This window comes from Plectropomus leopardus, chromosome 7 (genome assembly GCF_026936395.1).
Source record: "Plectropomus leopardus strain MGB_pleo_1.0 chromosome 7, ASM2693639v1, whole genome shotgun sequence".
NCBI classification, from domain to species: Eukaryota; Metazoa; Chordata; class Actinopteri; order Perciformes; family Serranidae; genus Plectropomus; species Plectropomus leopardus.
The window spans coordinates 11,486,225-11,509,207 of record NC_142182.1 but is presented as its reverse complement, the minus strand read 5'-3'; the positions used below and the strand labels follow the sequence as shown (position 1 = coordinate 11,509,207).

Below are 22,983 nucleotides of genomic sequence, written 5' to 3'. Positions count from 1 at the left end.
ATATATACTGATGCTGTTACTATATATATATATATATATATATATATATATATATATATATATATATATATATAGATAGATAGATAGATAGATAGATAGATAGTAACATAACTCAAAAGTAAATAATTAAAATATCATAAAATAGTATAAAATAGTAAAATATGTTGCCGTCGCTGCATGTCCCGAAGAACACTGAATCTGTGGTTGCTTTTCTGTTGAAAAGGATGATTTAACTCTACTTTTAATTGATGTTCTTATTTTGTTTTTTTTTTTCAATTTGCTGATATTTTCAACAGAAACAAAGAGAAACAAATGCAATTCCATACTTATATAGGCTGTTTTATTGATATTTTCATCAATTTTATGTATCTTAACTAAAGCATTTCAATTATAAAACATCCCATCCTGCTTCAGTCAACCGTCTTTCCAGTACTGTTATAATAGAAAAAATATTCTCTGTTGCTATATACCCGTCAGATTCACTGAAAAATAACTCTTCACAAGAGTTCTCTCTCTTGACATTGTACAAATCCCACACTCAAAATAGACTTATTAATATTAAAAGGCTATAAAAAAGATATGTCATTTGGACTATAACCTCTGTAACTATGTACATCCTCAGTTACTGTCACATTCACCTGCAGGCCTTAACAAAACAGTATTGCAAAATCAAACACCACAAGGTGGCAGCATTGTGTTCATAGTACAATAACTGTGTGAAGGGTATAAACTGTTAAATCTGACAAGTTAATTTTACTTTTCTAAAGAAAATTGTCTAATGTATGTATATCTAATCTATCTACTTACTTAATCTATTTATTTGAAATTTACTCCTATTTACTTGATTTTGTGAACTTGTTGCAACTAGTCAATCATATATCATATTGGCATTTTCTTCAACATGTTAACAAAACAGAACTCAAAGATCTCCTAACTTTATCATTGGCAAAACCCACTCTGTCCACTCTGTCAGATTAACTTGGTTTACTGAGGTTGCTAACACAAACTAACAGTACTTTTAATTTTTTTAATTGCACAAACTCAGTTTATGCTGGTAGCTGGTTTAGTTGGTTTTGGCTGGTTGAAGATGGTCTTAGATGGTCCTGACCCAGTTCTTGCTGGTCTTTGATGGTCCGACATGCTGGTGTGGCCACCCTGTCAAGCTGTGCACATGTATCTTCATGCATAACACATGACAGACAAATTAATTGATTTATGCCTTTTTCTTTTCATATTTTCCACTCATGACTGTCACTTCTCCATACTCAAGGATATTGATTTGATTTCAATTTTACAGGAACTTCAATGGATAAACCAGCTAGAGTGACCATCACAAGCTGGTACGACCAGCTAAACCATTAACAATTATGTGAAACCAAACCTTAAGCTGCTAAATCAAATTAAACTGGTCAAACTGTTTTGTTTTTTTTAGTATGGAGGGAGTCACAATATTGGATTTTCTGCCATTATTACTTATTTCAATATTTATTATAGAAAAATACTTAGAGATGACGTTTTGTTTTTGTTTACTTTGTCAATTATATAATTATCTATATAGATTTCACTAATTTCTAATCATATAAGTAAAGCCAATAACAAGACGTGCAGAGTTTTCCATTCATCCATAGTTCCCAAGATTATTTTAAGATCAACTTGTCAGATTTTGAAGTTAGACCCTTTATGTTTATTTTCTTTTCAAACATGCTGGTAGAGAATCACAGCTTATGGTGCGAAGCCCTTTGGTCGGATCATCATCCTGACCATTTTAAAAGACTGTCTGTCGTTAGTGGGGTAATACTCTGCGGAGATGTTGTGCCACGTGCCCCAGAAAATACCATCTCGGACTCCCTTGTACCTCCCTTCATAGTATCTCCCGTTGAGGTTTGCAGCCATGCAGGCGTCAAACCACCAGCCGGAGCTGTAGTAGGCCCCGCAGTTCCCGGATGGATAGCGGTCGTGGTCCCTGTCCGGCGTGGTGAACGCCCTGTTGTTGTGATCGTAACTTTTGCTGAAGCGGAGAGCATCACCTGCAGTCCCCGAGTATCCGCCCACCGACAGTCTGTAGCGCATCCGCTCACTCGCCACCCTGAAGTGCTCATACTCTGCATACTCCATCACCCCGTCAAAGTCCTCCAGCTCCACCCGCAGCACCATGTCCCTGTCCCGGGTCAGCAGGTGGATCATATTGTTGCCCAGCCAAAACTCTCCTCCGTCCAGCTCCCCGAAGCCTGCTCGGTACTCAGCCCAGGTGCGGTTGAAGCTCACGCTGCCGTCCTGTCGGCGCTGCAGGAGCGTCCACCCTCCTCCATTCAGCTCCATGTCACAGAGGACCGGGAAGCTCCTGCTGCGGAGGTCAGGGGTCACCAGGTACACCCTGCTTCTTCTCTGCCCCCTGAGCAGGTGGTCGGAGCAGTCTCTCGGCATGGTAACTGCAGAAAATTGAAAGAAATTTTCAGATTTCTCTTAAATTCTCCAAATTAATTCCAAAAGAAGCCAGATTCTTCAACAAGAAACCATAACAACTGTCTCTGCCTCCATCACTGATCACTTATAACATGACCAATGGTGGAAGAAGTATTCAGATCTTTTAGTCAAGTAAAAGTACTAATACCACACTGTGAATATACTGTGTTACAAGTCCTGCTTTGAAAATGTTACATAAGTAAAAGTGGGTATAATTAGGAAAATTTACCTAGGCTAAAGTATAAAAGTAAACAGAGAGAGAGAGGAAAAAAAAAACCAACACACCCAAAACAACTGGAATTTCTTTTTAAATCGAAAAAAAACCCCACACAAAAAAATCAAAATTATTAAAAGAAAAAAACAGGAATTCAGGAAAAACACTCAAAAGCCCTCAAAATGAACAACTAATTAAAAAAAGAGTAAATGTACATATATACACAAACACATTTTTCCATAATTACTGTAAATATTCCCATAAATTATGTACATATCCAATTATTTTTATATTTTATACAGTGTATAAAACATGTCATGCAACTCTCTATTGTGCATTATTTTACCACTTACGGTGAAATAATATTTATAGGCCATATTTCTATATATTAAAGTAAATATACTCCCCACTGTGTCTATTGCGATTACCCTTTGCAACTATCAATCATAGATACACAGTATCTGTAAAAGTGTAAAAATGTAATTTGTATTTCTGTAGTATTTTGTCCTTTTTTTAAGCTTTCAGTCACTTTTTTTGCATTTTATCTCATCATAAAAGAAGACTCGCCCTTCTTCATTTTGGGAGTGATCTAAGTAAAGTCCTGCTGGTGCTCGTATCTTGCAGGTGAAAATATCATCTTGCAGCTGTGATGTAAATGTGTTTGGTGAGGTCACAAGAGCAACAGGTCAGGACAAAGCTATTTTTCCATCATAAAATGTTTAGTGTTTTTGAAGAATTTCAGGGTGAACCCCCACAGTACACAGGCCTACAGTAGGTAAAATCATGAATTGTGAGAGATAAAATTGCAGATTTTAAAGTGTGTAACAATGACATAGCAGCAGCCCTTTTCAATGGATTGTTTTTATGAATAAAAAATGATGTAGTCTGTAAATAAGACCTCCACCTGAGCATGATAAGAAGGTGGTATTTATTAATTCAAATGCAGCATTTGAACTCTAGTGTTAAACTGAATAATCCATGAGACTGATCTGATGCCAGATTATTCACTGTAAACCATGCTCCACTGAAGGATGTTTTAAAGCTGTTAGCCTACACATTGCTGTGGTTTTAATCTTAACCACCACGCTCATGCAGACACACACATTTTGCACTCATATGCAAATTCCTCATTTAGACAGTATGTGTGGTACAAAGATGATCTCAGACCACATAATTAACTATCATCAAAGGTGTGCATCTCAGAGGGGGTCAACGGGGACACGTCTCCCTCAATATTTAGAACATGCATTTGTCCCCCACCACATGAGAGTGGTAATTATTATAATTAGAATAATTTTATTTTGACAAAACTAAAGACACAGCTATGACTTCATGCAGAAAAGGCAAAAATTGGTGCATAAAAACTCACAAGAATGCAGGAAATTGAGTGTTTGTTTTTCTAAACGTTCTGGCAAAGGATCCCCAAACACCCCGTTTCATATGTGGAACAAAACCTACGCCCTTGATTATTATCATTGATTAATGTGAGGATCATTAGTGCTTACGATGTGGTCCTCTCACTTAGATTCTTTTTAGCTCGGGTCATAACAATTTTCTGAGTGAGTAATACAAATATAAGCTCTCAAATACTAATGCACAACAGCTTTCTCCCATTATTATATTGAGGATTTTTAATCTTAAGTGGTTAAATAAAGGTTAAATAAATACAACTGTGATGTAATGTCAATAAGAGACAATAGATATTTATGAGGTTGGTTGTAAAGAAGAAAGAAGAATTTCATTACGAAGTTGCCTCCTCTCCTCTCCCTCTTAATTTTTAATTCCTCCGTGAACAGTGAATATTATTTTATTTCTTTGAGCTGACTGCTCAAACAATGCAACCATATGATACACAGCCACGCAAATCAATGCTGTGTGCTATTATGCATGCCAATATAATTACATATCGGCTCTGTCAATAACAGCCACAATCCCTGCAGTAAGTACTTAACCCTATGAAACCCCCCCACACATGGGGAGAAAGCAATGAGCAACTTAACAAGACATGGCCAAAAAGTAAGTAAATATTCGTAAAATAATACCTGAAAATAAGTAGGAAAAAGTAAAAAGATAAACAAGAAAATGACCTTTAAATAGTGCTGAAAATGAAACATATATATATATATATATATATATATATATATATAATATATATATATATATATATATAATATGTTATATATTTTATCATATTTTTTTCTGTAACAAAAATTTAAAATTTATTATAATTATAAATATAGTTTTCTAGGTATTTTCCCCTATTTTTTAATCATTTTTTAATAATCCTTCCCTTTTTTCATCACTTTTTACTAATTTCTTGCAATTTGTGGGACATTTCTTGCCAAGCTGATTATAGCTTTCCCCCCGTGTTTTTTCAGAATGAATAAAAAACAATTTGCTCAGGTTTTAAAGATGGAAATAGCTTGTGAAAGACATCTGAATGCAGAATAGGAAAACTGATACATTTCAAATGGTTAGTGTGCAAATTCATGCATGCATAACAAAAACAAAACTTGTTCAAGCACTACGAAAGTGTTTAAAAATAATATGTCTTGCCTTTAGATGGTTTCAGTGTTGGTAGTTGTTTGTCAGGCCTGCTGCCTCGCTGGCTGTCCTCTGGGTGCTCCTTTGGATGCCTGTCCGGTGGTCTTCCATTTGGAGTCAGGCTGTTATTGAGGAAAGCAGCCACCTGGTTGATTTTCACACGCAGCTCTCGAGCACTGGGAGTGGAGGACTCGGCAGCCAGGGGCTCGGGGCCAGAGGTCGTTGACCTGAGGTCAGGGCTGATTGTGGAGGTAGTTCTGGCACCCGGGGTCAGGACTGGAATCATCATTTTGTCTGGTTTTGGAGTTTGTGTGGGTGCTGTTTCCTCCACATTGTGAAGTATCTTAGCTTGTAAACTGGAGTCAGTGTTAGAAGCTGGATGTGGCTTTGTGGATACTGGACTGGTGCTAGGGATAACACCCGGGGGGATTCCACGGACAATTTTGTTTTGTATTGTTGTCATTGGGATTGATGGCGGTCGACTGGTTGTGTGTGGCTTCAGATCAGACGTAATCCTGCTGTTTGGGCTCATCGTGACGCCTTCAGAGGGAATGCGAAGATGAGGGAAGGGTCCAGTTTCCAGGCTGTTGGACGTCTTTGGACCCGCAGTGATGGTTTTCATTGTGCTGGTACTGAACTCTGTGACCCCTGGGGAACCAATAACGTCACCAGTCTGTGTTGCAGGGCCAGGTGCAGGTGGCATGTCAGTTTGAGAGTTTTGGATGTCGTCTGAATTAGTCCTTCTGATCTGAAGGAGATCTAAGTCTGTTTTGGTCTTTGGACTTGGCTTTAGTTGCACTGCTGGTTTTGGCCTTTGAACGGGTGTTGCTCCAGGCCTGAGTGAAGGTCTTGTTGGTGGCCTACGTCTGTGTGGAGGCTTCAGTTCGGGTGTTTTGTTGGATTCTGCTTCAGGAATTTGGGCAGGCACAGATTTGGGGTTAAGGTTAAGCCCTTGGTTGGTTTGTGGATGTCTAGGCTTCAAATTTGGTTTAGTCTTTTGGCCTGATACAAGCTCTGGGTGTTTTCTGGTAGGTTTTTGGTTTATTTTAGGGATTTTCTGGCTGGTTTTGGGCTTTTGATGCGGGGGTTTGATCAGGGTATGATCAGGTGTAAGCTTTTGTCCAGGTGTTAGAACAGATTTAGGATTTTCATCTGAGTTTTCCATAAATTCTGTTATAGGCTTTTGGTCAGATTTTGGAGTGAGACTAGTTGTTACATTTATTTTAGGTTCTTGATCAGGTGTGACATATGGGTTTATGGTAGACCATTGATCAGATTTAGTTTTTTCTTCACTTTTCGCCTCTGTGTGAAGTTTTTGCATTTGGTCAGGCTTGTCTGTTTTCAGAGGATGATCTTGCTTTTTCACAGGTTTTGAGTTTTCAGCAATGATTGGGATTTCAGTAGATTCAAGCTCTTGATCAGTGTCTTTGTCAAAACCATTTGAGTTTACAGTTTGGGGTCTTTGATAAGATGTAGGTCTATAAACAGGACGTATAGACTTTTGATGAGATTGTGGCTTTCGAGTAAGTAACTGGCTTTGATCGGTTGTATGTTCTTGGTCATGTTTAGATAGTTGATTGTTTTTCAGATTTTGATCAGTCGGTAAATGATCAGGTGGAGGTTTTTGGCCAGGTTTTGGAATCTGGTGATCAGGTGGAGGTCTTCGGTCAGGTATTTGGATGTGGTGATCAGTCGGTAAATTATCAGGTGGAGGTCTTTGGTCAGGTTTTGGGATCTGGTGATCAGTCGGTAAATGAACAGGTGGAGGTGTTGGATCAGGTTTTGGGATCTTCTGATCAGGTGGAGGTCTTTGGTCAGGGTTTGGGATCTGGTAATCAGTCAGTAAATTGTCAGGGGGAGGTCTTTGGCCAGGTTTTGGGATCTTGTAATCAGGTGGAGGTCTTTGGTCAGGGTTTGGGATCTGGTGATCCGTCAGTAAATGATCAGGTGGGGGGCTTTCGACATGTGTTGTGATCTTGTGATCAGTTGGTAAATGATCAGCTGTAGGTCTTCGGTTAGGTATTGGAAACCTGTGATCAGTTGGTAAATAATCAGTTGGAGGTCTTCCATCAGGTTTTGGGATCCTGTCATCAACTGGTAAATGATCAGGTGGAGGTCTTTGGTCAGGTTTTGGGAACCTGTGATCAGTCGGTAAATAATCAGTTGGAGGTCTTCCATCAGGTTTTGGGATCCTGTGATCAGTCAGTAGATGGTCAGGTGTAGGTTTTCGGTCAGTTTTTGGGATCTGGTTATCAGGTGGTAAATGATCAGGTTGAGGTCTTTGGTCAGGTTTTGGGATCTGGTGATCAGTTGGTAAATGGTCAGGTGGAGGTCTTCGGTCAGATTTTGGGATCTGGTGATCAGGTGGTAAATGATCGGGTGGAGGTTTTCTGTCAGGTTTTGGAATCTGGTGATCAGTTGGAAAATGATCAGGTGGAGGTCTTTGGTCAGTTTTTGGGATCTGGTGATCAGGTGGTAAATGATCAGGTGGAGGTCTTTGGTCAGGTTTTGGGATCCTGTGATCAGTTGGTAGATGATCAGGTGGAGGTCTTTGGTCAGGTTTTGGGATCTGGTGATCAGGTGCTAAATGATCAGAGGGAGGTCTTCGGTCAGGTTTTGGAATCTGGTGATCAGGTGGTAAATGATCAGGTGGAGGTCTTTGGTCAGGTTTTGGGATCCTGTGATCAGTTGGTAGATGATCAGGTGGAGGTCTTTGGTCAGTTTTTGGGATCTGGTGATCAGGTGCTAAATGATCAGAGGGAGGTCTTCGGTCAGGTTTTGGAATCTGGTGATCAGTCGGTAGATGATCAGATGGAGGTCTTTGGTCAATTTTTGGGATCTGGTGATCAGGTGGTAAATGATCAGGTGGAGGTCTTTGGTCAGGTTTTGGGATCTGGTGATCAGTTGGTAAATGATCAGGTAGAGGTCTTTGGTCAGGTTTTGGGATCCTGTGATCAGTTGGTAGATGATCAGGTGGAGGTCTTTGGTCAATTTTTGGGATCTGGTGATCAGGTGGTAAATGATCAGGTGGAGGTCTTTGGTCAGGTTTTGGGATCTTGTGATCAGGTGGTAAATGATCAGGTGGAGGTCTTTGGTCAGGTTTTGGGGTCCTGTGATCAGTCGGTAGATGATCAGGTGGGGGTCTTTGGTCAATTTTTGGGATCTGGTGATCAGGTGGTAAATGATCAGGTGGAGGTCTTTGGTCAGGTTTTGGGATCCTGTGATCAGTCGGTAGATGATCAGGTGGAGGTCTTTGGTCAGGTTTTGGGATCTGGTGATCAGTTGGTAAATGATCAGGTAGAGGTCTTTGGTCAGGTTTTGGGATCCTGTGATCAGTCGGTAGATGATCAGGTGGAGGTCTTTGGTCAATTTTTGGAATCTGGTGATCAGGTGGTAAATGATCAGGTGGAGGTCTTTGGTCAGGTTTTGGGATCTTGTGATCAGGTGGTAAATGATCAGGTGGAGGTCTTTGGTCAGGTTTTGGGATCTTGTGATCAGGCGGTAGATGATCAGGAGGAGGTCTCTGGTCAGATTTTGGGATCTGGTGATCAGGTGGTAAATGATCAGGTGGAGGTCTTCGGTCAGGTTTTGGGATCCTGTGGTCAGTCTGTAGATTATCAGATGGAGGTCTTCGGTCAGTTTTTGGGATCTGGTGATCAGGTGCTAAATGATCAGGGGGAGGTCTTCGGTCAATTTTTGGGATCTGGTGATCAGTTGGTAAACGATCAGGTAGAGGTCTTTGGTCAGGTTTTGGGATCCTGTGATCAGTCGGTAGATGATCAGGTGGAGGTCTTTGGTCAGTTTTTGGGATCTGGTGATCAGGTGGTAAATGATCAGGTGGAGGTCTTTGGTCAGGTTTTGGAATATTGTGATCAGGTGGTAAATGATCAGGTGGAGGTCTTTGGTCAGGTTTTGGGATCCTGTGATCAGTCGGTAGATGATCAGGTGGAGGTCTTTGGTCAGGTTTTGGGATCTTGTGATCAGGTGGTAAATGATCAGGTGGAGGTCTTTGGTCAGGTTTTGGGGTCCTGTGATCAGTCGGTAGATGATCAGGTGGGGGTCTTTGGTCAATTTTTGGGATCTGGTGATCAGGTGGTAAATGATCAGGTGGAGGTCTTTGGTCAGGTTTTGGGATCCTGTGATCAGTCGGTAGATGATCAGGTGGAGGTCTTTGGTCAATTTTTGGAATCTGGTGATCAGGTGGTAAATGATCAGGTGGAGGTCTTTGGTCAATTTTTGGGATCTGGTGATCAGTTGGTAAATGATCAGGTAGAGGTCTTTGGTCAGGTTTTGGGATCCTGTGATCAGTCGGTAGATGATCAGGTGGAGGTCTTTGGTCAATTTTTGGGATCTGGTGATCAGGTGGTAAATGATCAGGTGGAGGTCTTCGGTCAATTTTTGGGATCTGGTGATCAGTTGGTAAACGATCAGGTAGAGGTCTTTGGTCAGGTTTTGGGATCCTGTGATCAGTCGGTAGATGATCAGGTGGAGGTCTTTGGTCAGTTTTTGGGATCTGGTGATCAGGTGGTAAATGATCAGGTGGAGGTCTTTGGTCAGGTTTTGGAATATTGTGATCAGGTGGTAAATGATCAGGTGGAGGTCTTTGGTCAGGTTTTGGGATCCTGTGATCAGTCGGTAGATGATCAGGTGGAGGTCTTTGGTCAATTTTTGGGATCTGGTGATCAGGTGGTAAATGATCAGGTGGAGGTCTTTGGTCAGGTTTTGGGATCTTGTGATCAGTTTGTAAGTGATCAGGTGGAGGTCCTCGGTCAGTTTTTGGGATTTGGTGATCAGGTGGAAAATGATCAGGTGGAGGTCTTCGGTCAGGTTTTGGAATCTGGTGATCAGGTGGTAAATGATCAGGTGGAGGTCTTTGGTCAGGTTTTGGGATCTGGAATCGTGGTGGGCTTTTGGCAGGTTTAGATTTTTGCTCAGTTGTGGGTTTTTGGTGCGAAGGCTTCTGCTTTTGGTCATATTTTGTTTTTTTGTCCGACAAAGAAGGTCGGTCAGGTTTACGGTCAATTCTAGGATTTTTATGCTTCTGGTCTGCTTCAGTTTTAATTGCAGGTTTTTGCTTTTCACTGGGCTTTAGTCCTCGGCCTGGTGGAGGTTTTACGCCAGTCTTAGTGTTTGAGCTGATGTTCTTTTTAGCCGTCCAGCGGCTGCGGTCTGCAGCTCCTGGGAATGTAGTTGTGAATAAATTCTGCCGGTGGGTTGTGGTAGTTGTACTTGCTGTAGTTAAGCTAACCCGACCATGGAAGCCTGCTCCAGGTCTTGCACTGGTTGTAGAGGTGAACCTTGAAGTTGGTCTGGTTATCTGTTGTCTAGGACCACCCAATGTGTTTATTGAGGCAGTTGTTGTCGACCTACTTGTGGTCTTTAAGCCCTCCTCTGCATCAGGAGTTGAGTGCTCAAAAATGCCATCTGCTCCAGGCCCTGAGCTTTGGATTGTTAGTCGGTCAACAACTGTTATCATCCGTTGATTGGCATCTGTGATCAAATATGAAGCTGAGCTGGACAAAGGAGGAGATGGAAGAAATGATGTAAATGTTACTGCTTGGTTTGAGTCCATGGAGTCCTGCCTCGGAGCTAAACTAATGATGGGGTGAGGAGTCGGGCTGATTGAAACAAAGTCTGTCCTCTCGGTTGCCTTGCTGGATGCTAATTCTCCATCACTGTCCCTCTGCACACTCTGGACCGTTTTTTCTCCGTCTGTTTTGATCTCTGTCCCCGTCTCCCCGTCCTCCACCTCCCCCTTTTTTATAGTCCTCTCTTTTTCTGCACGCCCGATGCTTTCAGCCTGTTTTGGTTTCTCATTATTTCGCTCCACTTTTATTCCCTTTTCCATTTCCTTTTTCCTCTCCTCCCCATGCTCCTCTCGCTCCTTATTTGTATGCTCATCATGGTCCTCAGACATCTTTATTCCATCACTGCGCCTGTCTGCTTCAGTTTGGGTCCTTTTTTCTGTTTCCTCTGTTTCATCTCGCCACACGTGATGGTCACTCTCTTCTGTTTTCTCCTTATTTTTTACATTACTTGTAATCTTCCTCTTTTTTCCATTCTCCGACTGATCCTCTTGATCTCCCTTTGAGTCCTGCTTTCCATCTTTATCTTGATTTATGTCTGTCTCCCTGTTATTTTTTTCAGTAACCTTTCTGACAACATCCACTTTTTTCTCATTTTCACCAGCCGTTGGCACCTTTGCCTGCCCCGGTTTGTCCTTTCCTTTTGCCCCCTCTGTTTTAGTTTTTCCATCTTTTTCTGCCGCTTCTTTTACTTCCCTCTCGTTTTCTTTTACGACCCCTTTATCGCTCACTCTCTCTGCTTCCCATTTCTTTCTCCCTTTCTCTTCCAAAATAGCTCTTTTTTCTGAGTCAGTGTCACCATCTCCTTCCATAGTCTTTTCCGCTGTAACCCTGTCTGTCCCACACTCTGTTGGCCTCTCAAGATTTCTCTCATTCAGCCAGTTCCTGTCCTCCTTATGTATATCTGTACTCTCATTCAGCTTTCCATGCTCTCCTTCACTCTGCCGTCCACACTCTCTCTCAGTTTGGCTTACTGTACAATCTGCACACATCTTCCTCAGTTGGTCCACGTTGTCCTTCAGCTTCTGCAAATCTTTCACGATCTGCTCCAGCTCTCTAAGCTGGTTTGGCAAATGGAGAGTCAGCGGTGGCAGACTGAACTGGTACGGGCACATGTTCTCATCCTGCCCCTGTCTGCACGGCCCCTCAGGTCTCAGAGTTGCGGCGCAGGGCCCAAATCCATGATCCCCCAGGATGTCTCCCTCATCAGAGTCTGCTGTGGTCCAAGAAAGGGTCAAGAAGGCCAGCAGAGTCCCACATACGCAAAGCGCTGTTAACCTCATTGCGTCCTGGGAGTAAAGAGTAAAAGGAGAGGAGGGAGAGAGTGTAAAAAAGACCCACCTCAGTTTGAGACAGCGACAGTGAGAGGAGGAGGCAAGGTGGGAGGGAGAAGAGGAGGGAGGGGGAACTGATGGAGCTGTTTAGTGGAAAGTGAGTCTGCGAGAGAAATGAGGAGCGAGGAGCTTTGAGAGGCAAACAGGTGAAAAAAAACAGAGTGAGAGGTGGAGACAAAACAACATTTCCTACCACAATGTAGCACTTATGAAAATATTAGAACAAAGTTCTTTGCAAAAATTATATGTTTTTCAATGACAACTCCAAGGTTTTGATTCACTCTCTGAGACTAAAATGCAACATCAAGAGAAAAGAAGCCGCAAGATATTGTATATCAGTGCATGAAACAACCAGCATAACAACACATAACAGCTGGAGTTCATCTCCTGACAGCTCACACTCCGCCTTTTTATTTATCACTCAAACTTTACTATTACTGTAGTACTGATTTTGAATTAATATAATGTTGTTAATTGTTTCTTTGTTGGTAGATAGATAGATAGATAGATAGATAGATAGATGGACCTGTAAATTTGATATGTATATGCAATGAATGAATGTATGAAATATGTGTAAAATGTCTTTTTTTTTATGAACTGCTTTGGCAATACCATTTTTGTTCATGCTAATAAAACTATTTGAATTAAAATTAATTAAACTGAATTGAGTTGAGTTGACTTGAGAGGGGGACTGTGTGGATGTGCTTTTCAGTAGATGGTCTCAATGAGATAGTGGATAATAAGCATGAAGCGTGACGAAATGTTAAAATATTTCTAGCTTATAACATAAGCAGAATTAGCCCTAACAGTTCTATATCAGTCACGAAAAGCAAACTGTGAGAGCTTTGGAAAGCATGTGTCTTATTGTCATCTTATTATTACATTCCAGTGTATCCTCACTGTAATCACATCACCTAATGAAGACCACTTGTAATGCATTCTCACTGCATGATGTACTGATAAGTGTATTGAATATGCATGTGTGTCGCAGTTGCTTTGGCAGGCGATTCCCAAGCTTCCTGTCGGATCCACAAACATGTGAGTGACAGATGCAACAGGTCAAAATATGCCTCTGAAGCAAAATACCGGCTGCTGGGCCGAAGCCAAGGGTTTGTTACTCAGATTTATGTGGACATATTTCATTTTCCTTTAAGCTGCGTGGGTTAGCGGAGCTCCTGAGTAATGAAAGTCAGGAATGTCAGATTTATCCAAGAGGGCCGCTTGATTCAAATACAGTGCCAGGGAAGAGAGATATCTCATGTGCTATTGACTTTATTCGGACAGTGCTAATCCTCAACAAGTGTCAAGAACTGGTGAGACAATCTCTGGGTGGGGAGGCCGAGCTCGCTGTGTGCAGACTGTCTGTTCATCCAAGATTTCGGTTCTTTGCTAATTCGTTGTGTCTACATATAGTCAGAAAAAAGACAGAGAGAAAACATAGTCACATGAACTAAATGAGGCATCTGCTTGGCGGGGAGTTAAGATAATGAGGCTTTAGAGGTGTAAATGTCAGACACACCACAGGATTGGAGATATGAGTGATAGCATGAAGTGCCAGCGTTTGATGTTCTAGAAATTTGTCTGTATTTAATGCTTGTTAGGCCACTTAAATTGTCTTATTTTTAGACTGCAATGAAACTTGACCCTTGTGCATTTTTGTTCTCTGTCTCTTTCATTGGCCGCCTGCTCTGACTGCACAAAGCTGTTGAGATTTCTCAGCTGTCCGTTGATAATGACAAAGGAAACCATTTGTTTAGCGAGAGGACTGTGGGAAGCATCAGGTTAGAGATGAAAAATGCGTTAAGGTGGAAGAAAGCGTCTCAGTGTAGAAGAGCTCTGGCCTCCAAATTCATAGTTACATCTGGAGAAACGGCACCTTGTGCGAGCATAACAAGTGAAAATGCTGCAGTCTAAGATGCGTTAAAGAAAAGAATTCAAGTAAATCAATTTTTTACTTTGGAAAAAAGGGTGTAACATGGTGGGGTAACACATTATTTGGATAGTCCACGTACTGATAGTTTATAAAGTATTTGTAACATTTCAACAGATTTAATCTGTTAATTAAGGTTACAAACACTGCATTTTAAAAAGGAGTATATTTAGTTATTTTATCACAAACACTATATGGTTTTTATTCTGCACTTTAATAAATGTATCTTTTATCACCAACTCCTATAAATTTTGTATTCATTATCTCCGCAAGTCAGAGCTGTACTGCATTATTATTATTTTATTTTATTTAACTTAATTTAATTTAACTTTATTTTATTTTATTTATTTATTTATTTATTTAATTTTAATTATTTATTTATTTATTTATTTTAATTAATTAATTAATTTTCATTCCCATTCTTCATTTTTTGTGTCTGTTAAAGACATTGTTCTGTATTAAAATGTAAAAACTGCAATAAAAACAATGAGAAAAAAAAACGTATCTTTTATTTCTGAGGTTTTTACACATATTAGTTTATATTCTTTTTATATTTTTTATTCATTTTGTATTGTTTGTTATGTTTTTTCTCTCCTGACTGTACAACAAGATACTGGAAACCTGAATTTCCATTCTGGATTAATAAAGTTTCTGTCTATCTATCTATGTATCTATTGCTCAGTCTGTAGATGATTATAAAGTATATGTGACAAATCACTAAAGTTACTACATGTGCTAAACTAACCTAAATTATTATTATTATTATTGTTATTGTATGATTGTGAGACTATGTAGGTATGTCCATGAATTGTCATCTATATTTTATAGATAATCTATTAAACAGCTACAGAATAAAGCAGAACAATTGAATTGTTGAATCTCAACAAATAAGTTGTTGCATGGATAGATTACTGAGGGGCCTCCCGGGAACAGGCCCAGGAGCCACCCTGGATGTCACTTGCAAAATTTCAAATGTCAAATGACCAAATACTGACCAAGAAGAGACTCAAAGAGCCTGTTTAACCCTGGTATTCACATGTGCTTCAGGTGATCTGATTGCATGTGGACAGCGCTAAATACAAGTATAAACCACCATAAAGATGTGTTGTGATCCAGTCACTCAAACCACTTGCCAAGGTGGTTAGTGATGCGCATCTCAGGTCAGAGAGAGAGAGAGAGATTAGCCTCACTGACAAACTGTATGTCAACACAGGCAGGTTATAGGCTATAAACTGTATGTTTACATTTCAGTTTTCGGTTTTTTCTATCCCAATCTCGCCTAGGTAACCAAAAAGGCTAGAGCCGGCCCTGCTCTGGAGACACATGATAGGCTCAGGTGTGAACAGCAATGTGTTTTGGCTGTCCACTTGGGTTTGAATCACCAAAAGGCATGTTAAGACCAGGTCTTAACAGGCTCAAAATGACCGCAGAAAGATACAAAATGACAAAAAATACACAAAAATGTCTCCTCAAAAAGATACGAAACAACAAGGAGACACAAAATGACTATAAAGAGATGCAAAACAACCACAAAGTCTGTGTCTTTCCGATGTAAGAGATGTGGTGGGGCCCTTTGCATATCTGTGCTCAGGGGCCCATTGTCTCATAATCCTCCCATGGTTACAAATACTATAAACTATCTCTAGATGGACTATCCAAAAATAGTGTTAGCCACATTTCAACTAGACAATACAGGGGTCTTGTAATCCGTGCATGTAAAGATGGTATTCAAACATCCTCTATATGACTTTACATTGTAAGTTCTTAATGCAGCTATGAGCTCATTTGACATTTTACAACTCTTGGCAGGATAAAAGCCAGGAGTAAGTGTCCTTTCACCTTCCACAGTCACTGCAGTACTTCAACACTTACACTGGGAAATAGTGTGAGAGAAATGTTTATACTCTCGAGAGACTTCTGTCTGAACACTAGGCTGTATTGATTAATTATCACAAAGCCACATCTTTTATAGCACAGCCAAGCATAAATCTCAGACAGTCGCTGCACAGCCACAACAAACTAACCTGATGCACAGCCTGCACTGAGAACTACAATTATTAACGCTGTTGATTAACAGGGTCAATTTATTTGACAGTTGCCGATCTAAATGAATCCTGTTCTGTTCAGTGGAGCACTGCAGGAGCTCTTATATTCCCAATAATACCCTCACTACTGGCTTTACCCATTTATGGACAGCAGTTTTTTTTCTCGTCGGTGTGCCCTCTTGGGATAAAGTGTTTTGAATTCCCCCAGTGAGCAGGCTTGGCCCACTCTCTGTCCTGGATTGTGTAAACACTGTGGTTTTTTCCATGCAGACTAGAACAAACATCTGACCATCAGTCCAGCTTCACTGCCTGGGCTTCCTGGCAGACCACTTCATCTCCCTCTACTTTGGGCAGAGGAGCCAGTGTCGTCGGTCGTGTCTGTTATGTGCATAAGTGTCCCATTTCCAACTGAACTGGAGTGAACCCAACGACTGTCGTAGTGCAGCGCCAGCCTCTCGTAATACCACACTCTCTCTGCCTGCCTGAAGGTATAAACCTACCTGGACAATATTATTCTACTGACTCAGTTAGCATGCCAAGAGCAAATAAACATATATTCATTAGCAAAACAGTTATAGGACACCACACTTGCCTTAATCCTTTGGATCAGTATCAGCGGTGGAAGAAGTATTTAGACTTTTTACTTAAGTAAAAGTACTAATACCACCCTCTGAAAATACTCTGTTACAAGTGGAAGTCCTGCATTGAAAATGTTACTTAAGTAAAAGTAATATAATAAGTAAAATGTACTTAAAATATTAAAAGTAAAAGTACCCAAATGCAAACAACTCTTTAGAAAAGTATCCCAAAATCTCCTTATTTTAATTTAAAAACAACAAAAAACAAAACAAACAAAATTCAAAATTATTTAAAAAGAAAACAGGAAAACCTTTTTAAAAAGTATTTATATATATATATATATATATATATATATATATATAATTATATATATTATATTATATTATATATACACACACACACATATATAAAACCTAAAAATCATTAAAAAAAACAAAAACCCGACAAAACTAAAATGATTCAAAAAATAGAAAAAGACTTATGAAAATTAAGTCTTTTATAAAGTCATGTTAATGTTGATGAAAACAGTTGGCAATGAATTTTCTGTGAGCTAACTGATTGATTAAACTACTAATCATCACAACTGTGATCATTGAAAATGAAAATGATTTAATGAAGAACAAAACATCATATTTTATAAACTCTTCCAATGTTTTTTTATGCAAAAATCTTGATTTGTAAAGTAACGAAAGCTCTCAGATAAATGTAATGAAGTAAAAGTACAATATTTCCCTCTGAAATGTAGAAGAGGAAAATTATAAAGGGGCATGGAAAGAAAATCCTCAAGTACAAGTACCTCAAATTTGTTTTTAAGATCAGTACTTAAGTAAATGTCCTCTTTCTCTGTCTCACAAACACACACTCGCATGAATCGTCCATTGCCAATATCTTAATTCTTCAGTAACCGATACATTCCTTTGCCATGTGTGAGAGTGTTTCTCATCTGTCAATTGACTGATAGAGATTCATAAAAATGAAACAACCGTGTGTGTCTCTCACATCTGGGCTGGATTTCCTGCTGCTAGCCAACACCAGATAACGTCAGGTCAATTTGTGTCTAATCCAAAAGCCTGGACTCTATTAACACGGTGTCAGAAATTATATTAAAGAGTCTTTTTCCCGGTGAAGGATTTGGAAAACGGGCGTAACGTGGGAACAGGTTCGCTGCTGCTGTCACCTTCTGCCCACTGGGAGGTGAAAGTGAACTTAACTGGTATGCACAAGAAACAGATAGACATTTTTCCATGGCAGACAACATTTTTTTTTTTACATTTCTAAAGTTTTACAGAGGTGAACTTTCTAAATGTGTGCTGCATTCTGTGTATTTTCAAGCTGTGGTAAATAGAAACCATGCATAGCATAATATACAGTGATGGAAGAAGTATTCAGATGCTTTTCTTAAGTAACAGTGCTAACACCACACAGTAAAAATACTCTGTTACAAGTAAAATTCCTGCATTGGAAATATGTCTTGATTACAAGAAAGTAAGTATAATCTGGGAAAGGTATTTGCTGAAAAATCTAAAGAAAAAAAGCTAAAACATAAAAAAGTAAAATTAAAAAATATTTAAATGTTTATCAGATATCGCTGCCAGTTAACTTTCTGTCAGTTGACTAATTTATTAATTGACTAATTTTAATTCTAAATAATTCTAATTCTAATATTGACTTTCAACTGTGATATAGTGTTTGGTAGTTTAATTATAACAAAACTTTTTGTGCTATAAACTCTTATGTTTTTTATGTTAAAATCTTAATTTGTAAAGTAACTAAAGCTTTAAGACTGACTGAAATTTTGTGAAGAACAAGAATGAATTGGCATAAAAAGAAGTACCTCAAATTCATACTTAAGTACAGTACTTGAGTAAATGCCCTTTGTTACTGTCCACTACTGAGCATAAAACACACTGAATGAACACAAATGTGCACATGTCCCCTTGACCTATTCCAAATTAATATTCAGAGGAGACTTCAGGTTGATAAAACTAAACTAAAAACTAAAACTTAAAATGCTGAATGTCAGTGGTGAAGGGACATACTGAGAGCTTTACTTTATCTTTATCTTTACTGAAAAAATCACATTAAAAGTAAAAGCCCTGCACTGAAAATTTCACTTGACTACACAAGTATTATGAACAAAATGTACTTATCAAAAAGCAGAGGTGGGACCAAGTAAGTCTCAAGTCCAGAATGAAAACTGACAAGTCCTAAGTCAAATCCCAAACTTTGAGTTTGGAGTCCTAAAAAAAGGCTTTTCACCAAATGTCACATATTTTTTAACAACAGAATACTAATATTTTACATTTAAGTAATTAATGCATAAAATGTGTATTTATTTGTTAAAACAAGTTTTTTTGGAAGTTGTTCAGTCTCAGTTTGTAATTTTTGACTTGCACATTTTGCATACTGCAATTTGTTTTTGTAGACCAACGAATAGTTTTTACAAACAAACTAAATTATCTTTGGTATTTGTTTTTTTTTTTTTTGTAACGGGCGCTCAGTAAAGTGAGCTAATGGGACTTTGTCATGGCTCTATCCTGAACCTTGACTGAATGTTATCAGGTTGATTCAAAGCAGATCTGAGGAATTAAGTATTGACTTGCTGGGAATGAATAACGTTAATGTTAGAGTTAACGTTAGCTGATTCAGGAAGTTAAGGAAAATATAATTGATTCATGGCACACATTTTAAGGAACATATCTTTTAATATCTGGGCTTTGGGGAAGGTATCAAGTATTTTCAAGTCAAAAGACTAAAGTTCAGGTGAAGTCACAAGTCATTGGAGTCCAAGTCGTGTTGCAAGTCTTTTTTTTATTTTGCCAAATCAAGTCTAAAGTCATCAAATTTGTGACACGAGTCTGACTCGAGTCCACACCTCTGCCAAAAAGTTAATTACTCAGCTCATTCTCATATTTGATAAACTCTTTTGTAAGTTTTGTATGTAAAATTCTTATCTGCAAAGTAACTAAAAAGCACAATATCTTTATTGTAGGAGTTCAAGTATGAAGTGGTATAAAATGGCTCAGACTTGTTAATGCACTTTCCATCACTGCTGAAGGTGCTCTAAAGGATTATTCTATTTGCACTGCCTCCTTTTATGAAGAACCAAAAATAAACTTTACTTTATTATTCTGCAAACTGCGTTGTCTTCTCTATGGCGACTGTTTAAGTGTCAGTGCTGAGTATAACATTCACCCAGCGAACAATTTGGGTCAAAAGAAATAAACATACCTCATTTTAGAGTAAGCCAGTGTCAGCGCTGATGAACACTGTGTACACTACCTTTCCAATCTCTCTGGCAAATTAAAACTTCTACTTTAGTGGATGCAGATATGGACGAAAGAGCATTTAAATGGATGTGCACTGAGAGACAGGACCGTTTGACTGAACGTTTGGGAGAAGTTTAATTTTCCATCTTTGCAGGATTTGTTTCTGTTGTCTGTCATAACAAAAAGATAACTTTCATCCAATATTAGTATATTATGAGAGACAGCCTTTAGGTAATGTATTGAAATGTTAATCACTTAATGTTTATAACAGTACTTAGATCTTGGATGTAGTAAAACTGGTGACTAACCACATCTTATTGTGCAACAGAAATGAATTTGTTTTCAACTGACACCTTCAAACATTTATGACATTTTTGCTTTTTTTGCAGGATCCCTGATAACACAGCTTTGAGGGTCAACAGATGAGATCATTTTCACACAGGACAAAAAGCCTGTTTGTGTATTTTCATAAATATACTGCCATCTAGTGAGCATTTGAAAAAATACAATACATTAATCTCTCCATTCTCTCTATTTGTGACTGTAAAATAATATCTAATTAGCAGGAAAGTGCTGTGAAATCATGACATCATAAAACTAAATAAAAAAAACAATTAAACAGTGGCCTGAACCAAAGCGCTGAACCAAACAAAACTGTACATTTTAAAGTAAGACAATAAAGTAAAGTAAGAAGACGTTATTATTTCTTTGTAGAATTTAAAGTGTGTGTGTGTGTGTGTGGGGTGTTACCTTTAACACATGTGTCATGATTTACAGAAAAATATGCAGGCTGAGAATGGATTTTTGAATGTGCCTTAAAACCTAAACTTTTCTATTGATGTTCTTTCTAGAAAATGAATTACATTTTTTTCACATAAATATTAGGACATTGATAAAAAAAAAGTTATTTACCTGCCAACAACAGCTATTTGAAATTGAAAGGAAAACGATCAGGATTTTCTGATGTGTAGATTTTTAATTATTAATTTAATTTGAGGGTTTTTACACATAATGTGACTGATGATGGAATTTTATTTTTGTCTTCCAGATAGACAGTGTAAAAATATTGCAATTACAACAGTTTTATATTGTTAAATTTGCAGGTTGTCCCATAAAGTTGTTTACAGCTTTTTGTGTTCTTTTTTCATAAAAACAACAGATTTTTTGTTTTACAGTGCTCTAGAGTGATAGAAACCTTGTTTAAAAGCACCCATTAAACTACTTTAGTTATTTATCAAATTTGTGTGTTTGTGAGCTAATATTGTTGGATATTTGACAACATTATCTCACCAACACACAAATTTGTATGAGTAACTTAAAGCTGATTTCCAGACATTTTAACAAGCCTATCACAAACTTCTAAATATATTCAAACATTTTCGTAAAGTACCAGTTACCTTTAATAAGACTTACCACATTTAGTAAGTCATGGAACATGTTGAGTTTAAAAAAAAACAAACTTTGGTGGTGCATTTGTTGTTAAAGCATTACACTTTATACTAATATTTTAACATTGTTCAGTTTATCAATATCTCAGTATTGACTGATGAAAACATAAGATCTCTGTTTGAGAACTTTATTGTTTATTGTTCAATATAACCCTTCATTGGGTTTAACAGTGTAACCACCACACCATTTTCACAAAATGTTGCAACACCTGAAAAAGTCCTCTTTCTCTCTGATCCATATTTTACTTTTGATTTCTGTGGATATTTTTGTTGTTGTCATACAGTATGTTGTACAGATTTTAACCCCCCTATCTTGTCTGGTATTTAAAAAAGCACCCAGAAACAACAGTACAAATAAATAAAACAATGTAATTATTATTTAAAGGTCTAGTTTGCAGGATTTAGGGGATTATATTAGCAGAAACTGAATTAATATAATTAGTCTTTTCTTTTGTTTAAAATCATCTGAAAATAAGAATTGTTGTGTTTTCGTTATCTTAAAATGAACTGTTTATATATACATAGTTACCGGGTCCTATTCCATAAAGATTGTCATGTTGCACCGCCATGTTTCTACGGTAGCCAAGAACAGACAAACCAAACACTCAGCATGTTTTCATGACGTTAGAAAAAGATGAATTATAGTGAAGTCTGACTAAAATTGGATTTCTAATATCCATGTAAACATGTTAGTCCAACTGTATAGAAGTCATATAAGTTGAATTTCTCGAAGTTGAACTAACACACCTCGATGATGCTGTTGGGGGTCGATTTACTCTTTCGTGTGTGCGCCACAGTCGAACCTGAACTGACCTAGGTGTTCTGCACATGCTCCATAGTCGCCACACTGGGCTTTGACCTGGAAGTCAAACAGCATAAATTCAAAGAAGAAAGCCGGGAAAAACAAAAGACGAAGACGAAGGGAAGAAAATGAAACAAGCGTAAAGTATGTACGGAGTGTACAGCGCCGAAAAGTTATTCATGTTTTCACAGTTCGACAAGCAACCCATTTGCGACTTATTAACTTTTATGGTATGTGATGTAACAGGTCAACTGTCAAATAGCAACTAGCTGAAAGGAGGCGTATCACCACCTACCATGGCGGAGTCAGACATACTGCCATCAACAAATCGATTCTACCGGGTGCTTGTATACTGGCACAAGGTCAGTGGTCAGATTAAATGGCCTAATCGAGCTATAACTGACTTAACTGTTCATGTAAACATAATGACTGGCTCTAGATCAGGCCCCAGGAACAATGCCAGGATTTGAAGCCAATTTCACATAGTGGCCAAAAGTGTAATTACACTGTCATGTGATGCCATTGAACCAAAAAAGAAAAAGATAGACGTCTGTAAATCAGTGGATAGTGTTTTTGAGTGTCAAACTCCTACAAATGACCTGTTTTAATACTTGATCAATTTGGTCTGATAACATTTGGAAGAGCCGCAAGATTCAATCAATTCATCCCCATTCAAGTTAGCAGAGCGCAAATCCGGAAGTTAGCTATTTGGCTGCAACTAGCCAATCTAAGCCTCTAGTGCTTTTGCTCTATGGGCTCTCGGTAATTTC

General features: G+C 38.5%; 1 protein-coding gene across 1 annotated transcript; it reads right to left on the bottom strand.

The window, feature by feature from the left end:
- Positions 1-323: 323 nt before the first annotated feature.
- LOC121963227 (uncharacterized) lies at positions 324-12,159 on the bottom strand. The gene is made up of 2 exons (XM_088079923.1): positions 5,234-12,159; positions 324-2,429 (listed from the first exon to the last, which is right to left on the bottom strand). Exons 1-2 carry the CDS (start codon positions 12,087-12,089, stop codon positions 1,723-1,725), a joined length of 7,563 nt encoding a protein of 2,520 aa, XP_087936049.1. The 5' UTR covers positions 12,090-12,159; the 3' UTR covers positions 324-1,722.
- Between the last annotated feature and the right edge of the window lie 10,824 nt (positions 12,160-22,983).